The following is a 17,840-nucleotide window of genomic DNA, read 5'->3' on the forward strand; positions in this document are numbered from 1 at the left end:
GCTGTATATATGTTTATATTACAAAACACTATACTGCTACATGTAATAAGTATAACACTTTTTTTACAAAATCACATCATGTATGTATGCTTGACTATCACGGTGTACATTGAAAGCCCCCTTATAAAGAGACTGACTCATCGGGCCCCTCAAACCTGCACAAATACCAAAAGAGTCATGAAGTTGTGTGGACACAAAAAAGCTGACGATGCTACTGACCCTGTGTGTGTAAATCAGGCAGCGGGTGGGCACCAGTGTGACTCATATGAGGGGGAATTGGGATGGTTAGGCATCCGACCCACTGATGGATGAAGATGTGGTGATGAGGAGGCATCACAATGCAGCACGCGAGCACAGACCGCCCCCATACACTGAAGCATATTGGTTTATATAACAGGCAATGCATCATTTTAGAAGCACTGCTATTATTTGAGAATAATCCATCTAATTTTGCTTACTACACATACACAAGAATCATAAGATATTACTTTTATAAATTATAAATGTGTGATTTAAGGAATATGAGCAAATGCGACAATAAAGCAATTAAGCTCGTTTATAGGGGTTAATCTTATGTAAATATTTGACTCGATTTGAAAATCTAAAGGAAAATAATTTGGCATAAAAAAATTAAATGATTGCGACATCATTTAAATTTAGCCAACTTTGCATTAAATTCTCGTAACTGACAATCGTTTTTGTATACCCCAAAAAATGTGGCGTCTTATTTTTCTCGTATATTCAAGTGAAATTGCTTATTTCTGAGCAACAGTGCATTTTAAAAATACGTTGTTTTACACATTATCAAACGTACTTAATTGTACTTTTTTATGATGCTTAATGCATTGAATAGTAAAATAAAATAACATATTAAAGCAGAAACTTCTAAAAAATTCTACAATTCAATGTATTTGACTCTGTAGCTTTAATAATTGAAATAAGGACAAATGGTAAAAGCACACTCTGATAATATTGTGTGGGTGAAAAATATAAAAAATTTAAACCTACATTCTTATCAGTATTTTCTTTGGATAACCTCAAAAATCTAGTTACTGTATTAAGGGTGTTGTTCAAAGCAATTCAAAAAATGATAACACTCTCGACATATGAATTTCTTTTCTTTGGCCACTTTTCTCAATAGAATAAAAGTGAATTTGGAGGGCTGTTCGATTAAATTAATAAAATAAACCTAAACTCTGTTTATTACATTCCAAGAAGAATATACAGTAATTCGGCCCACTGTGTGAAAATCTTAAAGCGAGCACTTAAAAGAGTAACGGGTATCATTCACAAACAGTGAATGATAATTTAAACAACAGGAAAATACTTTAGACTGGGTCTGAATTAAATATTTAAGTAATTAAAGGTGCAGTGTGTATAGTTTAGCAGCATCTAGTGGTGAGGTTGCGAATTGCAACCAACGGCTCAGTCCACTGCTTACCCCTAGCTTTTGAAACGCATAGAGAAGCTATGGTAGCCGCCACCAGAAAAACAAGTCATGGACGGAGACAACTTAGTAAAAAAAGTTTGTCCATTAAGGGCTTCTGTAGAAACATGGCGGCACAAAATGGCGACTTCCACGAAAGGGGACCCTCTGTGTATGTAAATAAAAACTTCTAATTTTAAGTCAATAAAAACATAACGGTTTATTATAAAAAAGGCCTTTTACACCCCTGATAATAGAGTTTTGAATATTATTTCGCATTTCTGTCAAGAGATCTTTTTAAAAAATTACACACTGCACCTTTAAGTAGTTATTGCACCGCTAATAATACCACAAATATGTCCTATTTTCCTATTCCAGTTTTATTTTCCCATGAGCCTGTGGACCTGTGTAAAAAACACTTATTAAACATCTGATAACATGATAATTAAAGCGTAAGTCCAGAGAAGCAGATAATTCATTCAACACTGAAGACTTGTTTATTAAATTATACTCAAACTGCAATAAATTCATTAGGTTATGTTTTCCATAGTGTTTATGTAGTGCCAGAACATTTCTTGGTTTTCATTTTTTAATAATAAAGAAATACGGCAACTTCTACCAGTGCAGCTCGTCCTTGTTTGTTTAGGTATACCACAATTACAATTACAATATACGAGATACAGTTTTTCTATTCCAACCGTAGGAGGGCGCTCACGAGTTGAGTTAACTCTGTTCGTCTTCTTGTTTGAGTCTTTTGCGTAAATGTTCGCCAATCGCAGCCAAGGGGTTGGTCTTGAAGGTTGGGTTTTTCATGGCTTCACTGAAGTGAGATATCTCGGTCTCACTAGAACAAGAATGAAAAAACAACCGGTTTCAACTTATAATTGAAGAACCTGCTTACAATAAAACCATGAAGGCTCACCACCAAGTAAACAAGAAGTTTTCATGCTCTAAAACCTTTTAAAATATTTGGGTGAATCTCAAAAAACCTGTTAATCAAACATCTGTCATTTTAAACCCAACAATTCCAAAAAATCTATATACGTTGCAAATTTTAAAAGCGGTATCTTACCGTATTTTAAAATCATTGTAATAAAAACAAAATTACACCATCAAAGTTGTATTAGTCCTTTAAAATATTTTCATTTGGTGTGTCCTGGACATATTTTGACAGGTTTTAAGAGATTTCCCTATTAGTCACCAGATTTTTCACAAATGGACATTATTGACATATGGATATTAAAGGGATACTTCACCGATTTTATTTTGGTTCTGCAAAAAAGTCCTCCGATGATGTAATATGACGATTTTTGCATCATCGGAGGACTTTTTTGCAGAACCAAAATGCAGATATCTCTCCTCTCAGGGGGAAATGATGGAGGGAAACATGGTCATTCAGTAATGCCGGGTTTCTACAGATACAAAGCTGAATGCTAAATCGGTGAAGTATCCCTTTAAATAGCTGGGATTATCTTACAGTAGCTTTCGTTTCTGCGCTGGTTTCATCAGGCCGAAGTCTGTAGGTTCCGGCTTCTTCTTAACCAAACTGAGACGAAAAAAATTATTTTAAATAATAAATGTTATTATTATAACATTTATCTTAAAAAATATTTGTAAAACAGAACATCTGCTCAATATTTATGAACTGAAGTGTTTTGGACAGCCCAGTCTTACGAAATTTCGTTATATAGGCACGTAATTTTTTGATTCTTTTTTCGTCATATTATCACGAATTTCCGCGTTTTTTTATGTGATCGTATAACGAATTCCTGTTTTCGTGTGATTATCACGTATTGGTTACTCAACTGTTTTGTCCTATTTTCTTACCATTGTCGCTTCGGTTTAGAGTTAGATTTACATAAAATGACATCCTTACCCAAACCCAACTCTAACCCTAACGCCAGGTGACATATAAAAAATAAATCAGAAAGAATAGTATAAACCAAAGTATAAAGTGACACACTAATGCAAGCACCAAATCTAACCCTAAACCGAAGCGACAATGGTTTAAAAATAGGAAAAAGCAGTTGAGTAACCAATACGTGATAATCACACGAAAACAGGAATTCGTTACGATCACGAAAAAACATGGAAATTAAGTGACTATATCACGAAACCTCGTGAGACTGGGTAGGTTTTGTAAGTGTTTGATCTGTTAACAAAGAAATGTGGCATGTACTAACCCTTTATTTTTCCGGTGTGAGCCAGCAAGAGTTTTTAGGGATGGAAGGAGCTGGGAGAGTTCAGGAAGGGCATCTGCCAGCAGCCTCATGTCCCCCACGACGGGCGTGGCTTTCCTCCGTGCTTGTGCCACCTTCTGTTCACGCTCCAGTTTTATCGAACTGATCTCTAGAGACGATAAAACAAACTTCAAGTTAAACAGATCATGGACTAACTTGCAGTTTTTTGTAGGGCTGCATAGCGATTAATTGCGACTAATCGATTGCAGAATAAAAGTTTAATAAATGTGTAATAATAATAAATCTGTACACACACATGCACACATATGTTTAAGAAATACTTACATGTGTATATACATTTTTATATTTATATATAATTTTTATTATATATAAATAAAATGACACATGCATGTGTATCTATTTTTATTTTTTACATAATTATTATACATAGTACACACACACACACATATATATGATGCAAACAAAAACTTTTATTCTGCAAACGATTAGTTGCGATTAATCGCTACGCAGCCCTAGTTTTCTGGTAAAGACAAGTACTAGACAAGGTCAAATTAAATTTCACGCTTGCTGGTTTATCATTTAGCAAACTTGCAAGCAAAATTAGCTGTGTTACACTTGTATGTTAGTGCAAATTTGAGGTGTAAAATAAAACGGATCACAAATAAAATATAAAATTCTTATTAAATAACTACTTTGACCAGCTAAGAATCAATAAAATGATTATTTTATCAACAAATTTATGCATAGTTTTGATAATGGCCACCGCACTTATTCTTTGTAATAGTTTACAATGGTCATTACAATTATCTGAAAGGATATCTGGACCCGCATGTTCCGATGTTTGTCTCATGCCTAGGCTGTGATGTCACAGACAAAAAACTACTGAGGGAACTGAATAATGTCACCCATTTACAAGCAAACCTCAGTGACAGAAACCAGTCCACACAAGGTTACTCCATCCAACAAAAACAAATACATATAGGGAAGAAAGGACAGGTCTAAAATACTACACTGCTTGAAAACAGTATGGGAAAATATCTTCATAGAGCCATGCATGGCATTTGGTCTATATCATTTTGCAAACATAAAGAACATGTCATTGTTACCCAAAAACATGCCTCTTTGTTTCTCGACAAAGAGTTAGTTTGTTTCTTTTTTAATATAACATGATGATATCCAGACATCTCAATAATGAACGTATGCTTAATGGGATATGTTTGTCTAAACCAATGTTTGTCTTGCATGTGACTCAAAAAGGTAAGGACAAGGCACAAAAATGCCCCACAAAAATACATTTCTCTGAAGGCGAATGCTCCAAACAAACACTTACTCATTATTATTTATGTAACTATACACACTTTTTATAAACCTGACAAGTAGCAGTCAACATTTACTTGAGTTTTTTTACAGATAGGTCAGTGTCTATTAACAACTTATTCCCACTTTTTTTTAATTTCCTGTAAATCTGAGATGTCTGCAGGCTTGGGTTACAGCTTGAGTCTCATTACATCCTAATTATAAAAGCCTTCGGTCGAGTTGTGTTACACGACGCATCGATCGACTGAAACGATTACAGGCGTCAGAATCACAGTATGGTGTTAACAATCCTGCCATATCCGTGACGAAAGTTCCCGTCAACCGGAGAGATGATCTTATTAACTGCACCATGCACTTGACCTTCAGTATGTTTAAGACGTTTAATTGATATGATTGTTTTGCTTTATGGTAAAAAAAAAACTTTCAGATTGAAGATGAAAAGTGACCCCTTCTGTAAAATCCAGGTTAAAGTCTTATAATCTAATATTGATTGATTATAAGATTGAGCATCAAAGTTTGATTTCACACTGATGTTAGTCTTTTGACGTAAATTTACTCGGTCAATATTAAATATATCAAGGTTTTATTATATATATATATATATATATATATATATATATATATATATATATATATATATATATATATATATATGCAGGGTCACAAATAATACTTACTGTTAAGCCATCTCTCTCTACGTTCCTTCATTTTTAATTTCTTTGATTGTTGTTTTTTATCTCCTGAACCTGAAAAAGAAAAGAAAAACATGGATTATTATTCATCAATTCAACAAAAAACTTTCACATTCTCACAAAATTTTATGTTTCTTTAAATATTTAAATATGCATTTTAGGCACTAACATACCCTAACATTGGGTTTCCCAAACTGGGGTTCGCGAACCCCTAGTGGTTCGTGGGGGAACTCAAAAGGGGGTTCATGAGTTGATGAAAAAAATTATTACAAATAATTCATGAAATACATTTTTTTAATTAAATAAATTAAATAAAACACTTACTAACAAAAAATTTATTTGTTTACTTTGAATGTCATGCGACCATTAAACACTACAATATTTCAGAAAGCTGAGAACGCATGCAAAATGGACAGATAGATTTCATGTACCAATAAAAGAAAATTATCAGATGAAGGTCCAATGCCATTTAATGATAACAATAACTATGTAAAATACTACTAATAAAAAACTTTAAAATAAAGTTTTTGGACATAAATGTGTGTTGGGATTGTGTGAACACAAAAACCCTACAATGATAAAATCCACCCCCTCCTTCACTTTAAGTACACATTAAAGCAAAGCAGTCTCAATAGACATGTTGTTTCGACTATCTTATCAATGTGATGTCACACTAGTAAAGCCCCGCCCACGGTCACTGACTGACAGTCCAGCATTACCATAATTTCCACCCTTAGCGAGTTGTACGCTGTCCGACATCTCTCAATCGTTAGATAGTATTGTCTCATACTGTATTTTACGGAAATCAGACCTATTTTAACTGAAAGCGCTCACTGTCTTTTTTTACCTCATTTGCATTTAAAGGTACACACACAAAAACTGCACATTTAGCTCCCAAATAAAGATGGGCATTTTTGACATATATGATGATCTGTGGGGTATTTTGAGCTGAAACTTCACAGATGCATTATGCAAAAAAAAAAATTTTATCTTTGTAACATAACCGTCATAAACTATGTGTTATAAATAATGTAATAAATACAGTCTTAATTTGATACACGTCCCTGCTTCTCCATTAAGGGATCATTGGCCTGAAATAAGGTTGAGGACCTCTCCTCTATAATACTTCGGTCCTTTAAAATGATATCATCTATTGGTCAGATCAGGTAGCTTTAAAAAAGTACCAGCATGCCTCTTTTCTCAACAAAACACACGATTTGCAGGCAGCATAATTTCTGTGTCATAAAAGGTGGTTGAGGAGCTGCATACTAAAGTCAGTAGTAAAGTCTTAAGAGTTTTGGGTTTCTCTTAAAACGTCATTGTCCTTATGGGTCTGAAATCAAAACAAATGAGTTTCTATCCTTGAAGAGGGTTTCACGGTTGGTTTTGAATGCAGATGTTTGGGTTCATTTCGGTTTTGTTTTGTCTGCAAGCACGAATTCAGCGCACCTGTCAAAATAACACGCTGGCAGCCAATCAGTTAAACAACACAGGCCGCCATCATAAAGGTTGAGGGTTCAGTACCAAACAGGAAAGACAACCATGTTGAGTGATGCTGAAATCACAATTTTTGCTCGATCGCAAATGTGACCTCGAAAAAATGCGCTTAGCAAGATGAATCGGCATTCAAACATATTTACCTTTTAAACTGTGTTGTACTTCCAAGTGAAACACGGCATTCCGGGAAAATTATGATGAGCCAGACATGATTTTATCCACTGGGATTTAAATGGATTGTGGAAGTTAGGCTAGTATATTAATGGTTACAAAATATTGCGGCGCTTTGGATAAAGGTGAATGTGAATGTAGAGCGTGAATGTAATTATATTATTTCAAATAATTTTTTCCACCCTGCCTTGCTTTTACCAGCAGAAGAATGAATTCAGAGGCAGGGCAAGGCATCACACATTAATTTCATATAATAATCATATAATTTAAATATAAAAATATATAATTTACAATTGACTTATCTGTGAGCTTCATTACTTTGTAAAAATTCACGTGCCCTCATAATCTTTAATCAAAAATGCAAATCTCCTCCTTTTGTGTTGTTTTCAGTAAAAATATCTAAAAATTCTTAAATTAAGATGTATTTTCTTGATGAGTAAAATGACCTAGGAAAATAAGTCTAGTTTTAAGCCAAAAATATAAACTTTAAGTAAATTAAAAGAAAAAATCTGCCGTTTCAATAAGAAAAATTTTCTTGAAATAAGTTTCCTTTTTTTATAAACACAATTTTTTCTTATTCCATTGGCAGATTTAAATTTGCTTAAATTAAATTTTTTTTGTCTAAAAACTAGACTGACATGAACTGATGGAGCATATGGAATCCAGGCATTTATTAACCGTTTCCCCGCCAGCGTTTTTAAAAAAAGTTGCCAGTTTTTCTCTAAATATATAAACATACAATATATCAAATGAAAGAACAGACCATCTTCATTTGTTTTCTTTTTTCACCTCTCAAATATGAGTAGGTTATAATTGCATTTTTTGTGAAAGAGTTCTAAAAGAGATCAGATTCAGAGCGATGATCAAAACATACACTGAGTTTGAACTGTTTGCCCTAAGGGGTTGCTTTCGGGTTTTATAAGTTGGGTAAGAGCGCTATTTGGTGGATAATAGCGGAAACATGGATTGCCAAGAACTCTTTAATGGCAGGGAAGCATTTTCTCTTAATTAAGAAGTTAACTTGTCAATGGCAGGGAAAGAGTTAAGAAGGTAGAGTTATTAAAGCAATTTCAAATAATATATTAACATGCAACATGGTAGCGTAAAAATACAAGTCATACACAAAACAGATCGTTGAGAACAGGCATGTGATTGGCCAAGGACAAAAAAGAAGGAAGGGACCCAACACAACTTTTTGGTACAGTAATAGAATCAAATAAATAGCAACATTAATCTTTTTAAAGCTATAGAAGTGATTTTCCTTTTGTTTTCTGTAGTTTGATTAACATAATGACACAAACATAAGCAATTCTTTTAAAAGGAACTGTCCCTTTAAGAACGGATAAGCGCGGATCAATACACTGACACAACCGATTTCTTTCTGAACTGTTCACTTATAATAAACAACAGTTTTTATGAGAACACTTGCTACGACTGTGGTAAAACAAGATAATGTGTGTATACACCTTCAAGTGCAAAGAAATTATGGGTTTGCATAGTTTTTGAAACACGTGTCTCCATGCGTGGACTTTTGAGTTCGTCCATGAGTGTTTGCGCAACAGCTCACTTTAGCATCTTTGTCGCTCAAATAGTCTAAAATCGCTTAAATATTAACATTTGCAAGGCTTATAAACACACGCAAATGATAAACTTTCTACATAAATAGTTATTTCTGATTACTTGACTGATTAATATTGATGCAATTAGTTTCATGCATGCATGATTTTTCTGCGTTCCCAAAAAATTCTTTTGTGACTGCGTGGACTGCTGCCAATCCGTCAAGCATTTACCAATTTGTATTTACAGTATTTCATGCAATATTTTATAATTTTAACATGTTTACATTTACGTATTTACAGTAGTAGACCGATGTGACTTACAAGCGTGGAATAGCTTTTCAGGTCAGTCTATGTATATATGTTGTTTTAATTGATATCATTGCCACCTCAGAACTATACAGTGATAATGTTTTACAGCGTGTTGTGTCTAATACTCAAATTATAACTTTACGTCCCGAATGTAGTCGCTCTGCGCATCCTCAAGAACACAGAAAATTATTTCTCAAATCACTCTCGTGATACTTTGATGTCACCTGCTTCTAAGTTCTTGCAGCGTTGTATGAACTCAAACAAACCCAATATCTGGAATACGTGATGGATGACGGCAAAGCGTGCGTCTACTAACAACGCGCGGATACTCCACATCACAAAAATCAGATTTACATAATTAAGATAAGGTCAGAAAATACGGAAATCCGTATTTATACGGAAAAATCACATCCCTGTGAGAAGGGAACAATTTTAATATGACGTTCACGTGTCGCAGCTGTGAGATCCTGTACGTAATGGGAGATAATAATGCATGCTTGTCTCATGAAACAGAAGGGAACTGTGCTGCGTTTAGATTACAGCAGGATGTCTGTTGTTTTAAACGTATGTCACTTCCTGTCGCTGGAAACTACAATCTAATCAGGGGAACCATATTGTGTGTATGTAATGATTGTGTTGAAGGCCAGTGACCAAAATAGGTGGAACTATGTACCTATGTGTGTGTGTGTGTGTGTGTGTGTGTGTGTGTGTGTGTGTGTGTGTGTGTGAGAGAGAGAGAGAGAGAGAGAGACTGTGTAAAATTGTTCAAATTCACCAAGCTTTATTTATAGACCACAGACACTTGGAGGTCAAGTTTTTTGCATGCATAGCCAAAACGAAATTCATGTTTTATTTTTACAAAAAAAGTGCTACAAAAATGCCACTTAACTTTAAAACTTCACTTTGCATTTTTATCTGATCTGTCATGTGAGCTAGATGTTACAAAAATTCACTACACTGAAATGTATTAACATTCTCTGAAAATAACTTGCGTGTTAAACTCATGCAGATCTATAAAAAGAAAGAAATGAAAATGTGTTGACCTCTGTGGTTATAATCGTGAACAATTTTTCTGTTGCCAGGCAACTTACAAAGAAAGAAGCGTTTGGATAAAATGTTTGGCCACCGAAAACCGAAAAAAGATTTTTCTGAAAATTACCTACAGCTGACATTTCTTGTTCCGAAATCAATGTTTACTGTGGACAAACGTGCATTAGGACACTGTTTATATTTCCAATTATGTAAAAAACAAGCTGATTTTTCAGAGATACATAACAAAAAACATCTTGACAGAACGTTGAAGTGCACAGATTTACGAGTAATCACAAAAAATTATTTAATAGATATATTTGCATATATATCTTATAATTTTGCATTTACAGGGGACATACCATGAAAATCTGACTTTTTCCATGTTTAAGTGCTATAATTGGGTCCTCAGTGCTTTTATCAACCTAGAAAATGTGAATAAGATCAACCCAGTAACTTAGTTTTGGTAGACCATTCTCCACAAGCATGTGAAAAAATAGGTCATTGAAATGTGGCTCCCCTTGTGATGTCAGAAGGGGATAATACCACCCCTTAATCTGCACTATCCAACCACTGCACTGCCATTTAGTGCAAAGATCAGCAAACTTGCATGTTAAATGACAATTTAAACTTGCTATATAAATTATTTACATAATATTTTGAGCTAAAACTTCACATATGTAGTACTCTGGGGACACCAACGATTTATTTGACATCTTAAAAAAGTCTTATGAAATGTCCCTTTTAAATATCACTGTACAGCTTCAGACGGTATATAATAAATATATATATATATATATATATACTTAAAAATTTGTATTAAAAAAAATCTAAAAGGTCTAAACAAATCTATACGGTTTCCAAATGTAGTTGAGTTTTACAAACATGATGAATTTCAGGCATGCATGCTATAAAAAGACCAAAATTACATTTTAAACAGCGTCTGGGGTTTTTATAGCACACATTATGTCCTTTATATAAACGCCAAAAATGTTTTATTATTTTCCAGCTGCAATTTGGAAATAAATTAAATCTACATCAAAGACATTTGTGGCATACTGTTTCTGAGATTTGTGTAGTAGGCTATTTTGTTAGTGTCAATCATTTAAAAGGGGTGTGGTCTGCGTGCGCTGGAGTTTAAGCCCAAGAGAAACAGTCATCTCAAATATCCACCGACTTCCTGCAAGGAAAAGCTGAACCTCTGAAAGATTTGATATTGTTTGCTTGCAAGAGGCCCAAGAGATGAACCTGAGAGTTATTTATTAGCAATAAACGATTGTGTGTCATGCATACATCAAAACAATTTTTCTCAGTCCACGATAAACATGTGCAAAAGTTCTTTACGCCTTTCTTTTGGTATACAGGCATTAAACAGCTAAAAAAACCCTGGAAAAACTGCAATGCTCTCTGAATAAAAGCGCACAGAGGCGTCTCGATAAGATAATGATAAGGGTCTCATCCTGTGACCCATGTTTTCCATCTACGCCAGTTTTACGAGATTGTGACTTCTAAAGGAAAGACCAGAAGTTACACTTCAAATGTCCTGGGGCAAATAAAAACATCATTGCTTTTACAAAACGATTATTTTATAAATTGCGAAAAGACCTTGGAATGATATTTACATATTAACGCAATTTCGTTATCCCATATGGCTTCGATAATTGCACACATCCAAATTTATTTGCTCACCAGTTTCAAGATGCAGATCTGAAACCAGTTTTCTAATGTTTTAAACCATTTAAAAGTAGTCGCTCAACTGCTCTCAGATCAGTCACTGGAGGCTGAAAACTCAGTATATCATTCTGACCAACAACCACCACAGAAATATCAACATTCGTGTTTTTGCGCTGTATCTGCCCGATAGCGATCTCTGCCCTGCTGATATCTCCACGCATCACTCTCGACGCTAGAAACTCAATCTCAGCCTCTTTGCCGCAAACGAGAAATGGGGGGGTAAAAATCCATAACTCCCACCACATCCATCCCGGGGTGAGCATCATGTTCAGAGAGCTGGCTGAAACGGACACCGCCAATTAGCAGCGGACAGGACTTTTGTGCTGCCTTCTCCTTACTACAGTCAGGGGAGCTGAGCTAGAGGTGAAGGAGGTCAATTTCTGAGGTCATGCGAAGACACAATACCTCCAATTAAGGAGCCCAATGTTCTCGTTCTGTCAAAGCAAAGCCAGGGCCGCATTGATTCTCCATGTCTACTTCTCTCAAGTGCTGCCTAGACTGAGACATATTTAAAGAGAACTAGATCCTTGATCTGTATGAATAAGGGATATTCAAACAAATAAAGAATATAAGAATTTAATATTAATGATGGTGGTTAATCAGATTTCTTGACTTTTTCCACGTAAACATTATAGTTTAGCTAGTCAATCTACAACTAATAAAACATAGCTAAATACAAATGTAACGTAATGTAACAGTAATAAAGTAACGCAACCGCAAAAACGTAACGCATTGTAACAGTAGTAACGTAACCGCAACAGTAGTAACGTAACCGCAACAGTAGTAACGTAACCAAAAATAAAGTAATGTAACCGTAATAAAGTAACATAACTGTAATGAAGTAACGTAATAAATAAACGTAACCGTAATAAAGTACATATCGTAACAGTAGTAACGTAACCACCATAATAAAGTAATGTAACCATAATAAAGTAACATAACCGTAATGAAGTAACCTAATAAATAAACAAACGTAACTGTAATAAATAAACGTATCGTAACAGTAGTAATGTAACCGTAATAAAGTAACGTATAGTAACAGTAGTAATGAAACCGTAATTAAGTAATGCATCGTAACAGAAGTAACATAACCGTAATAAAGTAACGTACCCGTAATAAAGTAACCTAACCCATACCCGTAATAAAGTAACGTAACCGTAATAAAGTAATGTATCGTACCAGTAGAAAATGAAACCATAATAAAGTAACGCATCGTAACAGTATTAACGCAACCGTAACAGTAGTAATGAAACCATAATTAAGTAACGCATCGTAACAGTAGTTATGAAACCGTAATAAAGTAACATATAGTAACAGTAGTAATAAAACCGTAATAAAGTAACGTAACCGTAATAAAGTAATGTATCGTACCAGTAGAAAATGAAACCATAATAAAGTAACGCATCGTAACAGTATTAACGCAACCGTAACAGTAGTAATGAAACCATAATAAAGTAACATATAGTAACAGTAGTAATAAAACCGTAATAAAGTAACGTATTGTAACAATAGTAATGAAACTGTAATTAAGTAACGCATCGTAACAGTAGTAACGTAACGGTAACTGTAGTAATGTAACCATAATAAAGTAACACAACCGTAACAAAGCAACGCAACCGTAATAAAGCAACGCAACCGCAATAAATCAACATAACCGCAATAAAGTAATGCATCGTAACAGTAGTAACGTAATCATAATAAAGTAACATAACCGTAATAAAGTAACGTAACCGTAATAACGTAACGTAACAGTAATAAAGTAATGTATCGCACCAGTAGAAAATGAAACCATAATAAAGTAACACATCGTAACAGTAGTAACGTAACCGTAATAACGTAACGTAACTGTAATAAAGTAATGTATCGCACCAGTAGAAAATGAAACCATAATAAAGTAACGCATCGTAACAGTAGTAACGTAACCGTAATAACGTAACCGTAATAAAGTAATGTATCGCACCAGTAGAAAATGAAACCATGATAAAGTAACACATCGTAACAGTAGTAACGTAACCGTAATAACGTAACGTAACCGTAATAAAGTAATGTATCGCACCAGTAGAAAATGAAACCATAATAAAGTAACGCATCGTAACAGTAGTAACGTAACCGTAATAACGTAACGTAACCGTAATAAAGTAACGTAACCGTAATAAAATAACGTAACTATAATGAAGTAATGTAACCGTAATAAATAAACGTAACCGTAATAAATAGACATAACAGTTATAAAGTAATGTATCGTAACAGTAGTAACGTAGCATAACATAATGTAGCGTGGCGCAGGTTAATGTAACGCAGGTTAACGTAGCGTATGTTAACGTACCGTAGGTTAACGTAGCGCAACATAGAATATAAAAACTAACCCTAATTCGAACCAATTAGGCTTTTAAAAATATTATATATTATATTAGAATATTATAACAATAACAAACTGCTCAAAATATCAGCGTATTAGTATTGCTAAATCCAATTTATCTGTCCCTGATTATCAAAATGTCACCGAAACTTTAAAGTTATAAACTCAAGGCTTGGGCTTTTCAATATCCTAATGCAACGCAGCAAGGCGCAGTAAAACGTTCATAGGGACAGTGGCGAACTTTCCTGCATTTCATGCGTCAAAGCTGCTAGCTGTTGCCGTCTGTGGTTCTTTATACTGAGGTTATAAAATCACTCACAGATCTCTCCAAATTACACAGTGGGTTTTATCGGCAGCGTGTTTCTCCAGCTGTGAGAATTCTCTGCAAGAAACTAAGACACGTTCGGTGCATCAAGACTGAATCGATGTACTTGATGTGACTCAAGGTACTCAGTGTATCTGCACTTTCTAAATCCAGAGATCAGCGTGCCGTGAAGAAGTATGTACTTTTCCGCAACGTTAAAATACCATCTACCTTTTATTTTTATGTACAAAAATTGTGACGTATGAGTAAGCATTTTGCAGAAACAATAGCAAAAGGAAACGTGGGTGACATAGGGCGATGGGAAAGTTTGGAAATAATGTATGTTTGTTGGTGTAGAAATTACACACTTCCCTGTTAAAAACGTGTGTTCATAAAAAAAATTCACTTACGGGTGTGCATGCAAAAATTTAAGATTTAAGTTTAATTTCAGGGATCTCATCAAAGGACAGATGCATTGCATTGTGGGATACTTTACCAAACACACTATGCTCTACATTCACATTCATGCATTTGGCAGATGCTTTATTCAAAGCGACTTACAGTGCATTACAAGGCATACATTGTATCAGTATGTGTGATCACTGGGTTCGAACCCACATTTTTTTGCGCAGCTAACGCAATGCTCTACCACTGACCTTTACATGAACACTCTGCTTTAAACTTCGCAATATGGCAAATGCTGTATGTCATCCGGGTTTTCCGTGCATACAAAAAAGCTTAGTATGCATACTATACACACTACATTGCACACATATACAGCTTAATAGACAGATCACCGTCTCTCACTTACATGCAAAGTAGCTTTTATATCAGAGACAGGTGATGGGACACAAATAATAAAGATTCATTCATTTGCATGCTACCATCCAGACCGTCAGACTAAGCAGTCATGTCAGTGCATTGATGTGATCTTCATGCATGAGTTATTTATACTGCAGAGAGCCAAGAATAGAGCGGGACTCCTCACTTAACCTCAATACTAGTGCACATCGGTCTTTTAAAGAGAAAAAAAATCAAAGCTAGAGGACATGCATGGTATATTTATTTATTAGGCGAATCTTGTTATTCAAAGCAAATACATTTTGCATTTATTTCACTTACATGACCTCACTTTATCTAAATGATACCGTTAACACGTCATCCAATTAAATGCAAGCAGTCAATGCTTTGAAGTCAACTGCAATATACAAGTGGAGTAACCTGAGATTGCATCGCTCAATATTTGCAAAACCCTTTCCCATAAGTGCCTGGATAACTAAGCTACATCACCATCTGATGCATGTTGTATTTATGTTAAGAGTTTATTTAAACAGGCTTGCTACATTGTGCCATCTAGTGGTAACGTCTATTTATTGTATGCATTTATAAAATTAGATCAAACGCATTGAAATGTATCATGGTGATGACCTACATGCATTTGCATTTATGCATTTAACAGATGCTTTTATACAAACATTGCATTTAAGTTATACATTTCATCAATATGTATGGGAATCGAACCCATGACCTTTGCGGTCCTTATGCATTTTGGGCTACAAGATGGTAAAATATTAATTTCTTTTAAGCCTACAAGATATCTTGACATTATCTAAATATTGCAAATGTGCATTGACTCTTAACCTTTAAACGGTAGTGTACATATGCTGCAAAATATGCTGTAAAATCAGTTTAACCTGTGTGACATCGCTCACCTTTCTGTTCACCTGCTGGCTGTTTGTTTACGGTCACATTTGACGGTTCATCAAACTTCAGAGTTTGAACTAAAGACTCCGGAGAGATTTTTGTCCCAGCAAAAACTCCACTGGGAAAATTAAAAGCCTACATGGAAAACACGAAGCAGAATAATGAGATCATTTACAGCAAGTCATCTGAGGACAAATTAAACACTAAATATGGAGCTGATAAAGATGATAAATAATAAATAACACTTGACATAATGCCTTACAAAACAGTAATGTGAATGCACCATAGTGTAAGTATGGTATCAGGAAGTAATTTTGCATAGACCATGGTACTGAATAATAACTGCATTCAAATACAATGACATATGAATGGTTCCATAATAAATATCAATAAAACGTAGTATTACTGTGGTACCATGTAAAAAAACGATATATAGCATTACAATGGTACGCATTTTTGGAGTTGGCTTCATAAATGAATGGTATTATGTGTATTGAATTGATAAACTACGATATTTACTATGGTAACACTATAGTATATATGAATTTTATTACAATTTACCACAGTACATATTAAAGCATTATTACAAACAATTCTTGTTACCTTTGCATTGTTGGTTGTATTGCTGTCAGATCGGTTTATTTTGTTCTGCGTTGAATCTGTTTTTGTGAGTTCACTGTTCTGCACGTGTGTCGATGGTATCGGCGCTTTCTCCAGATTCCTCAACGTTTGTCGTTTCTCGTTTTCATTTTCTAGTTTTACGGCGCCGTGATGAAGTTTTTGTCGTGTGCGTTTAATTTTCCCCACCATTTTGCCTCAGTTTGTGGATTTTTGATTTAAATGGCGAAAAGTGCGACACGTGCACACTTTAACAGTGTTTGGTGTTACATATAAACTGATCCGAATCGACATGTGACAGAAAATCAGTTCCGCCACAGTTATTCACCGAAACCACGTCTGACAGAATTTTTGTGAGTATGTTTCACAGTTCATCGAAATATTTAAGTTAGATCATATTCATATAAAATATATTCTAGATACTTGTATGATGAATGTATGGATAACAACAAAAATAAGTTTAACTAGGAACTGCAAATGGTCAGGATGTCGTGCAGAGTGCACAAACAAACAGAATAACAGACCACACTAAAATATTAGTAAAATATTAATGATTAATTCATATAAGAGTAACTACCAAAAATTTAAAATGCAAAAAAGTTAGAGAAAATCTTTTTAACCTTATATGTTGTTTTGTTTTAAAACATACAATTGTTTTAGATAGGCCCTTTCCCATACGGCAAAAATATATATATATCTTTTCAAATATAATTTTAGATATATTTTTAAAAATTGCCAAAAATATGTTTGTTGAAATATATTTTGGAATCTGTTTACATTAATATTTTGAAAAATATTTTAAAATGAATATATTTTAAAGCATTTACAAATATGTTCAGACCATATATTTTTATCCATGGAAATATTTCCACATTGCCGTATAAGAAAAATGTCATGTTCATGTTACAAACCTGAAAAGA

At 34.3% G+C, this 17,840-nt stretch overlaps 1 protein-coding gene across 1 annotated transcript; it reads right to left on the reverse strand.

Moving 5' to 3' along the window:
• Positions 1 to 1,900: 1,900 nt before the first annotated feature.
• slx9 (SLX9 ribosome biogenesis factor) lies at positions 1,901 to 17,202 on the reverse strand. The gene is made up of 6 exons (XM_065244604.2): positions 16,906 to 17,202; positions 16,311 to 16,437; positions 5,622 to 5,690; positions 3,610 to 3,775; positions 2,904 to 2,972; positions 1,901 to 2,270 (listed from the first exon to the last, which is right to left on the reverse strand). Exons 1-6 carry the CDS (start codon positions 17,110 to 17,112, stop codon positions 2,150 to 2,152), a joined length of 759 nt encoding a protein of 252 aa, XP_065100676.1. The 5' UTR covers positions 17,113 to 17,202; the 3' UTR covers positions 1,901 to 2,149.
• Positions 17,203 to 17,840: the final 638 nt, after the last annotated feature.

The sequence above is a fragment of the Paramisgurnus dabryanus genome, chromosome 24 (assembly GCF_030506205.2).
Source record: "Paramisgurnus dabryanus chromosome 24, PD_genome_1.1, whole genome shotgun sequence".
NCBI lineage: Eukaryota > Metazoa > Chordata > Actinopteri > Cypriniformes > Cobitidae > Paramisgurnus > Paramisgurnus dabryanus.